The sequence below is a fragment of the Pristis pectinata genome, chromosome 27 (genome assembly GCF_009764475.1).
Source record: "Pristis pectinata isolate sPriPec2 chromosome 27, sPriPec2.1.pri, whole genome shotgun sequence".
Classification (NCBI taxonomy): Eukaryota; Metazoa; Chordata; class Chondrichthyes; order Rhinopristiformes; family Pristidae; genus Pristis; species Pristis pectinata.
The window spans coordinates 2479554-2489876 of record NC_067431.1 but is presented as its reverse complement, the minus strand read 5'-3'; the positions used below and the strand labels follow the sequence as shown (position 1 = coordinate 2489876).

The following is a 10323-nucleotide window of genomic DNA, read 5'->3' as shown; positions in this document are numbered from 1 at the left end:
TGCCTCCGACATTCCAGTGAATCAGAATCAGAATCAGGTTTATGATCACTGACATATGTCGTGAAACGTGTTGTTTGCGGCAGCAGCACAGCGCAGGACATAAAAATGATAATAAGTCACAAAAATAAATAAATAGTGCAAAAGAGGAACAATGAGGTAGTGTTCATGGGTTCATGGACCGTTCAAAAATCTGATGGCGGAGGGGAAGAAGCTGTTCCTGAGGCCGTTTTCAGGCTCCTGTACCTCCTCCCTGAAGGTAGTAACCCAAAGAGGGCATGTCCCGGATGGTGAGGCACCTCTTTCGATCCTGCACATTGAAGCCTCCATACCAAGTGGTGATGCAACCAGTCAGAATGCTCTCCATTGTACATTGGTGACGTACCAAATCTCTTCAAACTCCTAATGAAATAGAGCTGCTGGCGTGCCTTCTTCATGACTGCATTAATGTGTTGGGCCCAAGATAGATCCTCTGAGATGTTGAAGAAAAACATTATGATGCTGGAGGAACTCAGCAGGCCAGGCAGCATCCATGGAGAAAAGCAGGCGGTCAACATTTTGGGTCAGGACCCTTCTTCAGGACTGAAGATAGGAAAAGGGGAAGCCCAATATATAGGAGGGAAAAGCAGAGCAGTGATAGGTGGACAAAAGAGGGGAGGCGGTGTGGGCAGAGGGAGGTTATAGGTAGATACAGGTAAGGGATAGTGATGGCAGGTGCGAGGGTGGAGGGAGAGCAGATCCACCGGGATGGGTCAAAGGTTAGGAGAGAAGGAAGAAAAAAGGGGGGGTAAGAAAAAAGAGAAGGCTGGGGAAAGGGAGAAGAGAAGAAGCGTGGTGGGGGGGTGGCCCGTGGGGAGAGGGGGATGTGGGGGGAGTGGGGTGGGGGTTTAGTTAAAGTGGAGAATACAATGTTCATGCCATTAGGCTGCAAGGTTCCAAGATGGAAAAGAGGATTGCTGTTCCTCCAGCTTACACTTGGAATTCTGCCGCAGTGGCGGAGGCCGAGGGCTGATAGTGTGGGAGGTGGGAGTTGAGTGACTGGCAAACAGGGGAGATGCAGGTCGCCGTTATGGAGAGAGCGCGGGTGTTTGCGAAACAGTCACCTGACCCGAAATGTTGACTGCCTGCTTTTTCTCCACGGATGCTGCATGGTCTGCTGAGTTCGTCCAACATCATTTTGTTTCTCATCCAGATTCCAGCATCTGCAGCCCTTTGTTTCTCCTCTGAGATGTTGACGCCCAGGAACCTGAAGCTGTTCACCCTTTCCACCACTGACTCCTCAGTGAGGACTGGTGTGTGTTCTCCCGACTTCCCCTTCCTGAAGTCCACCATCGGTTCCTTGGTCTTGCTGACGTTGAGTGCGAGGTTGTTGTTGCGACACCACTCAACCAGCCGATCTATCTCACTCCTGTACGCCTCCTCGTCGCCATGTGAGATTCTGCCAACTACAGTGAAAATAAACCCACCCTATCCAATCTCTCATAACTACAGCCCTCCATTTCAGGCAACTTCCTGGTGAAACTTTTCTGCACTCCCTCTCACGCTACCACATCGTTCCTGCCGTGCAGCAACCAGAACCGTACACAACAGTGTGGTCTCATCAATGTTTTGTACAGCTGCAAAATGGCTTCCTAATCCTCGTCATCAATGCCTCAGTTATGAAGGCAAGCATACCAAATGGCTTCTTCACTACTTCATCCACCTGTGTCACCACTTTCAAGAAGCCATGGAGTTACACTCTATGGTCTCTGTACAACGTCACTCCTGAGGTCCCTGCCATTTTCTCGACATCTCTTACCAGAATCTGACTTCCCAATGTGTATTATCTCACACTGTCTGGGTTAAATTCCATCTGCCACTGTTCCACCCCTCTTCACCGGCTGTGTCCTTAGACAACCTTCTTCGCTGTCTACAACTCCACCAATTCTCACCAGTCAGATCACCTACATTCTCATCCAAGTCAAATATCGCAGTCCCAGCACCGATCCCTGCGGTACACCACTTGTTACACACCTCCAGTCAGATAACCTCCCCTCCACCACAACCCTCTGCCTCCTATCACCCAGCCAGTTTGCCAACACACCTCGGATCCCTTGTGCCTAAAAGAGGAACAGATTACTTCAAGCTGTGGCCCCTGGAGGCAGCTTCATCCTGTCCTGGTCCCTCAAGCAGCTGAGGTCTCTTCAGGCTCCCATTTTCCTCTTTCAGACCAATCAGTTAAAATTGGTATTGGGTCCTGATGAAGTTGCTACAAAGGACTCATAGACAGGGTCTGTGCTGCCCGGATTACAAATGGTCAGCTAGTGCCAGTGTCAATGGGGCTGCTGTCACAGATGAGTTTAACTGCCCATTATTGTTCTTCAGTGTGGCCAGAATTAAAGTCACCCTGTGTTGTGGCTGCTTCAACCAATTTGAGTGGAAATAACACCAGGCAAACACTGGTGCAGATCAACAGCCAGTGACACGGGCTCTCAGCAACGTGCTGACAGCTCCAGTGCTCCAGTGTGTTTCTGTGAGCCTGCTCCAAGCTCACACCCTGGTCACTACAACATCACCCTCTGCCTGCTGTATTATTTAACCAGTGCTCCAGGATAGAAGGTGCAGACTTCACCCTCTGTCTAGCCTGCTACAAGCCTGGAGTCTGAACTGGTTTCATGCAGCCGGAAAGGACAATCGACCCCAGACAGGACAGGAAGGGCAGCTTCATACACTCACCGTTACCCAGAGGAAGTGATGACACTGAACAAGCAAAATATGTTGGTGTTGTGGGGTTTTGCAATCCCCATCCTGATCCCAATCCCAAACCCAATCCCAATACTAATCCTGACCTGATCTCAATACCAGACCCAGTCCCAGTCCCAAATTCCCAGCTTTAATCCCAAACCTTCAGCCCAGGCATCTTCCAACACTGACAACACCACAAAGGGATTTCATTGATTGAGAGCTTTGGGAGATTCAGAAAAGGCCATTGGTTCTCCTGAAGATCAACTTGTTTCAAAAGTGAAGATTGAAGGTCGCTCAGCGGAGATGGTGAGGATCTTTTGTGGGAAAGGGGAGATTCTTTGATGGGTTGGAGAAATCTTCTTGGTGGGGAGGGGTTCTCCAGTGGAGAGGGGGAGGGCCTTACAATGGAGACGAGTACGGTCCTTGGAAGGGTGGGGGGGTGATATATTGGGGTTTAGTTCAAAGTCCCTTCATTAAGACCCATCTTTCATCCTTGACCTGAAACACTAATGGATTCTCTCTCCACAGGCGCTGCCTGGCCTACTGAGTATTTCCGGCATTTACTGTGTTTACTTCAGATGTCCAGCCCTTACAGTTATTTTTATTCTGAATTGACTGTCTGTGGACAGGTTGGGTTTGTGAAGAGAGGAGGCAGAGGATTTGTCACTGGGAATTAGATGGGAGATTGATGGGAGACCGCTGCTGTTGTTCACCAACACCTCTTCAGGGTCCCACAGGGCTACAGCACAGGCAGATCCCATGGAGGCTGGTCACTGAGAAGGGACAAATAAGGGGGCAGATCCATAGTGCTGAGTGGCCTGCAAGGTTCCCAAAAGTTATCCCAAAACCTCCTCCAATTCCACAACCTTTTCTGTCAAAGAAAGTCTTTCACAAAGCCCCATGAAGGCACAGTGAGGCTGCAGGAGGTGATCGTCGGCTGGAGATGAGGAAGGTCTGTTTTACCCAGGGGCAGCTAGTGCACTCAGAAGGAAATTAAACAGGAGCCCGAGAGAGAATAACTTGCAGGGACGTGGAGAAGTCATGGGGGATGGGACAGATGGGATTGCTCCGCTTGGAGCTGGGACACACTCAATGGGCCGAAGGAGCTCCTTTCTGTGGCATAACAATTCTCTGATTCAGATATCTTTATCTATATTAGTCACATGTACTTCGAAACACACAGTGAAATGCATCTTTTTTTGCGTAGAGTGTTCTGGGGACAGCCTGCAAGTGTCGCTACGCTTCCGGCGCCAACATAGCATGCCCACAACTTCCTAACCCATACGTCTTTGGAATGTGGGAGGAAACCGGAGCACCCGGAGGAAACCCATGCAGACACGGGGAGAACGTACAAACTCCTTACAGACAGTGGCGGAATTGAACCCGGGTCACTGGTGCTGTAATAGCGTTACGCTAACCGCTATGCTACCTGATTCATGATATCCTCATCAATTCCTTCAACAGCAGTGCACAGTGGCTGCAGTGTGTAGCTACTACAAACAGCAGTTACTAACCCAGGCTACTCCAACAGCAACCTCCCAACACTCCACTACCAAAAAAAGACAAGGACAGGAGGCACGGGGGAACACCACCACCTGCAGGTTCCCCTCCAAGCCGCAACCATCCTGACTTGGAAATGTATAGGCTGGTCAATCCTTGTCACCGGGTCTAAATCCTGGAACTCCCTCCCGAACAGCACCTCAGGAGTATCTTCACCAGTTCTACATCAGCTCAAGAAGGGAGTTCACCACCACCTTCTCATGGGCAATTAGGGGTGGACAATAAGTGCTGGTCCAGCATTGGCCTAGATCCTAAAAGCGAATAAATAAAGCAAATCGTCAGTCTGATGCTAGATGCCCTCATGGTCATTTCACTGGCAAGTTTCAGGAGGTGAGGAAACCTGATTTTACTGAATCCGATCCCAAAGATGTGCTGACATTGTCTCCAGTGAGCACTGACTGTCCTTCCACCTGTCCCGATGAGGTTCCACGTGCAACCTGAGTTGCTCGGGTTAAATGCACAACTTACCGCTTGGCATTGGGTTCCAGGCCCACAGTCGCTTTCACTGGATTTACCCCAACTTCCTCCCAAACCAAGCAGGGATTAAGCTACCCATTCTTAATTCTATGATAACGATTACCAAATCCTTCATTATCTCCAGCGTGAAAAGGAAAATTTCATCAGTTTCCCCTCAGTCTGTTTCCAACCCATGATGAACATTTGGTGACCGTTTTCCCTGTTTGGGACAGAAATGGTTCCATACATACCTCCACCTTTGTGTAATTCATTCATGTCGGTCACAAAGCATGGACAGGAGCTGGTTAGTAACCAGCCAGATTTTGAAGACATTATGAGCGAACGTATTCTGGCTGGCCGTGGGGAAGGAGATACAGCAATGTACAGTCAGGTGTTGCCAGGAGCAGGTTCCCACTGGAATGGTCTTTTCACTCAATTTACATCGTCGTTAAAAAAAGACTCTGAGATTTTACATTAGAATTAGAACTTCATTTATTACAGATTACAATTCTCAAAAATAATCTGTTAACACCATGTTTAATTCAAACTGCTAAGATTTTTAAAAAATAGCATTTGATTAAAAATACTCTAATTTGATTGCATTTTTAGAAGAATCTCTGAAATCTACCAGTCATTTACACCAACCATTCTGAACGTGGATGCCATTGTAAGCTGGTCCCACCAGGGGACCCCACACTGACCCCGACACACAGGGAACCTCCTCGTCAGGGCAATTTCAGCAAGATGTAGAACAGCACAGCAGCACTCTCCCTGGGCCAGAGGAGGGATGGGGCTGGGGCGGGAGGCGAGGACCCAAGACTGGAGATCATTACAGCATGGGCACGAGGGAAGAGGCACACCGGATGGGGGAGCTCCGAGAGAAGCTCAGGCAAGCACCAACCAAAGCAGGGTGTTGATCGGATCCGGGCGGTGGGGGGGAGAAGCATTATGACAAAGTGATCAAGGTGTGAGCCCTTGAGGTGGGGGATGTTCACTGTCTATAAACACCAGTGCAGGGCAAGGCAAAGAAAACGAATTGTGGTGTTTCACATTTTGCAATAAAAGGCTGCAGACTGCCCTTGCATTCTCACACCTGGCGTCTGGCTACCCTCCCTGCACCACTCCTGGCTTCAGACTGTTCCTTTCAATATCACACCTGGGCAAAGACTTCCCCCATGTATCAGGCTTGGCGTGGAACTGCCCCTGCCCTTAGCCCCACCACATCACACCTGGTCTGAGTGCCCATAGATCACGGCTGGCGTAAAACACTGCCCTCCCATTATCACACTGGGCCTGAGACCCCCCCACGCACCCCCACTCCATATCACACCTAGCTGGCATCTGTCCCTTCCACTTATCACACTAGGCCTCAGGCAGATGTTCCCTGCATCACAGCTGGCCTGAGACTTCCTTCCCTCACTGTATCACATCTGGTGAAGATAGCCCCGCCCTGTAGCACAGCTAGCCTGAGACTCCCTGAGGCTTACCCTGAATATACAGGGAACGATCATCGTGCATGCAGTAGATACGACCTTTAAAGTAGAGTGAGACAAGAATTACCAATAGAACATTGAACAAAGTTTGAAATATGTCTTCACATTTTGGTCTCATTTACTTCATTGACTTGGGCCATCAGGTTGTCATAAGCCTTCTTACTATTGATCTTAGCCTCCTTCTCAGTCTGATGGCAGTGTGCACAGTGTGGGGTGTCCACCTGCACTGTTTTACCAAAGTTGGAGAAATCTACTCTATATTTCCCTTCCTTAGATTTGGAGACGATGGGTGCGAAGCGGTAGCCCCAGAACACTTCCTCTGGGATGTACGAGGTGCGTACTTGGCAGGTGGCACTGGTGGCTTCGATTGTGCCATCCAGGAAGACCACCAACTCGAAGTCTTGCTGCTTGATGGTCTCAGCTGACATCTCGTAAAAAGGACTGGTTTTGTCAATGATGTGGTAGATTGTCAGAGGGGATATGAAGAATAGATTCTCATTCCCGGCGTCAACAACAAAATCTATGTTGACCTGGTCCATTATGATGGTTTCCCCCTCTAGTGTCACCGTGGTTTTCAAAAGTTTGCCATAAATATGGCTGCCAATCAGAAGGCTTTTCCTGAGGTTGGCCACACGGATGAGGAGACAGAGTTTGCCCCCACGTTTGCTGATCACCGCGCTCTTGCTGAAGGTAATGGTTTTTGCTCGTTTCTTTGGCCTGGAAATCTTGGCCAGAATGGCTCCGCACATGAAAGAGTTAATGATAACACCAAGGATAGACTGAGTCACCAGGAGGAAGATAGCCTCACCACACTGTTCTGTCACACATCTGAAGCCATAACCAATAGTGACCTGAGTCTCAAGTGAGAAGAGAAAGGCACTAGTCAATCCATTGATGTTCTGCACACAAGGTATGTGGCTATGGGAAGGTGAAAATTCAGGCAGATCCCTATGCATGTAAGCAACAGCGTACCACAGCAAACCAAAGAGAAACCAACTTCCCAGAAATGCTGAGATAAAGATAGCCATCTGGTATCTCCACTTGAGGTCAAGGACAGTTGTCCAAATATCCACAAGGAAGCCAATCTTTGAATGTTCCCGAACATTTCCAAATTCGATATTACACCTCCCATCTTTGGAAACCAGACGAGCTCTCCGTCGGTTGTGTCCTGCTCGGTTTCTGGTGAATCTTCTGCGGAGGTATTTGAACATGATGGAGAAAAATATCTGTTAATCTGCGAAGACAACTGCAAAAAAATACGTTAAACCCATTATTTACACTCCAGTGATCTCAGAGTACACTCCAAGCACACCATAATCATAAAACTGAAAGGGAAACTAGATTTTATCACGTCTCCTGAAATTACAACCCACACCAGTATTTTTATTAAATGTCTTGCATCTAGAAATAGGACTAGTTGAAAGGTCAACACAAAGTGCCTGTTTCTGTTTTAGACAATAACTAGTTACATATTGGGACAAATCAGACAAATGCCAGTTAATGTTCAGCTAAAAGTTAACATGAACCTGACAAATGAGGAAGATAAGAAGGGGAAAATAACCCCTGGACATCTTTCATCCTTCAAGCTGAGCATGAAGGTTACACATCCAGGTGGCAACTTTGAACCACCAAGTCAGGATCTCCCAATCAGACCCACACTCCTCCTGTACTGTTCAGTAACGCTCAGTTTGTTATCTCAGCAAGGACAGGAAGGGAGAAGGACTTGCACTTATACTGAGTTATTGGGACCCCAATTGTCCCAAAGAAAAGGATTTATTTTTGTTGCGTAGGAAATATGGCAGCCAATTTGCACACAACATTTGTCTAATTATTAGCATATAGTCTGGTTTCTGTTTGATGTTGACTGATAGATTAATATTGTTCAAGACACTTCTTCAAAATGCATCTTTTACATCCACCAGAGCCTCCAGTTAATGCTTAATTCAAAAAAATAGCTAAATAAGAAATAAGAACCTTCTAAATATGGCATGATGAGTTATGGTTTAGAATTGGCCAACAGTGGGAACAGGCATTGACATTGATACAAGACCTGGCTGCAGTTCCTCAGCTGCTCTGTCATTGATGGCACCAAGGAAGACTCAGGTCTAGTCCAGGATAAGGGAAAATCACAGGAACTCAGCAGTAACTCAAGTTATTACAGCCTTGGCTTCCCTTTATACCGTGGCCCTCACTCAAACAGCTGCTTTATTTGACATTTGAGCATTTGACAAGGTCCCACATCATTGGTTAATCAAGAAAGTTCGGATGCATAGGGTCAGTGGGAAATTGGCTGTGTGGATCCAGAAATGGCTTGCCCACAGAAGACAGGGTGGTGGTTGAAGGGACTTACTCAGGCTGGAGGCCTGTGAGTAGTGGTGTTCCGCAGGGATCTGTGCTGGGACCTCTGCTGTTTGTGATGTACATCAATGACCTGGATGAGTATGTTGATGGGTGGGTTAGTAAGTTTGCAGACGATACCAAGATTGGTGGAGTTGTGAATAGTGTAGAAGACTGGCAACTGATACAACATGATGTAGATCAGCTGCAGATGTGGGCAGAGAAATGGCAGATGGAGTTTAACCCGGATAAATGTGAGGTGTTGCACATTGGTGGGACTAATGTCAAGAGGCAGTACACTCTAAAGGGCAAGACCCTTAACAACTGTTGAAGAGCAGAGAGACCTAGGGGTGCAAATCCATGGCTCACTGAAAGTGGCTACACAGGTAGATAGGGTGGTAAAGAAGGTTTATGGAATGCTTGCTTTCATTAATTGAGGTATTGAGTACAGGAGTCAAGAAGTTATGATACATCTCTATAGAACTCTGGTTAAGCCACATTTAGAGTATTGCATACAATTCTGGTCACCTCACTGCAGGAAGGATGTCGAGTCTTTAGAGAGGGTGCAGAGGAGGTTTACTAGGATGCTGCCTGGATTAGAGGGCATGTGCTGTCAGGAGAGGCTGGACAAACTTGGGCTCTTTTCTCTGGAGCGGCGGAGGTCGAGGGTGGATCAGTTGGAAGTGTATAAAATTATGAGGGGCAGAGATAGGGTGGACAAGCAATATCTTTTTCCCATTATTAAGTGATCCAATACCAGAGGGCATGAATTTAAGGTGAGAAGGGGTAGGATCAGAACAGATGTGAGGGGTAAGTTTTTCACTGAGAGAGCGGTGGATGTCTGGAATGCGTTGCCTGATAGGGTGGTGGAGGCAAATTCAAGAGGGGCTTGGATGGGCACATGAATGAGAGGAAAATGGAGGGATATGCGCATTCTGTAGGTAGGAGGGAATAGCTATGTCGGCACAACATTGTGGGCCGAAGGGCATCTTCTGTGTTGTACTGTTCTATGTTCTGTGTTCTTTATTGATCTTTCTAAAAAGAACAAGGCTGACACTAAGGAGAAAAAGAAAAGTTAGGGGGAGGCTAGAGACACAGAGAAATAAGCCGAGATGACAGTTAAAGGAAGAAAAGTGGGAAGACAAAGCTGTTTTGGAGAGACTGGCAGGGGGTAGAGGGTAGGGGTAGCGTAGAACAAGCAGCTGGGGCCAAGCAATATTTCAGAGGAGAGCAGGCTGCAGGAACAACATTTGGGATGCAGAAGGTCAGAGAGGGCTCTACAGCTGGGGATAAATGTTTGAAGATCGGTTTGTGAGTCATGAGGATTAGTTCCAGATTCACTCATTGTTTTCAAGATTGAACAATGGGCAGGGTGTGAAAAGTCTGTTCAAACATTGGTAAAGGCAGCAGAGGGTGTAAAACAATCAGGTCCCAGATGTTGTAAAGGCCTTGGCAACAGATGTGGAATAAAAATTCAGTTCTACTTCAGTCTGAGAAGAGAGCTGAGGATAGTGTCAAAACTAGACCCAGGGACATCAGGCTCTTGCTGACTTTTTGTTACGTTGAATTGTAAAAATTCTGACTCATTTTGGCATTGAAATTGGGAAGAAAATACTATCACTGGTCTCAGAAGTAAGCTGTTTTTCCCTTGTGCACTGTTCTCATTTATTACTCACTGTACCTGAACTAAATCCCCCTCTGGAATATTGTAAACTTAATTATATTTCTTCCATTTGGGTTTATGGATGTCACCTTG

At 47.4% G+C, this 10323-nt stretch overlaps 1 protein-coding gene across 7 annotated transcripts in view; it reads right to left on the bottom strand.

Moving 5' to 3' along the window:
• Positions 1-5211: 5211 nt before the first annotated feature.
• LOC127583786 (ATP-sensitive inward rectifier potassium channel 1-like) overlaps positions 5212-10323 on the bottom strand; it is a 50594-nt gene continuing 45482 nt past the window's right edge. For 4 of the 7 annotated variants that reach the window (XM_052040132.1, XM_052040133.1, XM_052040131.1 and 1 more), the window contains one exon: positions 5212-7476. In XM_052040132.1, the coding sequence (XP_051896092.1) occupies positions 6332-7441 (1110 nt within the window). In that variant the 5' untranslated portion in view covers positions 7442-7476 and the 3' untranslated portion in view covers positions 5212-6331. The remainder of the gene's footprint in view (positions 7477-10323) is intronic. The other 3 variants (XM_052040137.1, XM_052040135.1, XM_052040138.1) reach the window with 1 other exon arrangement.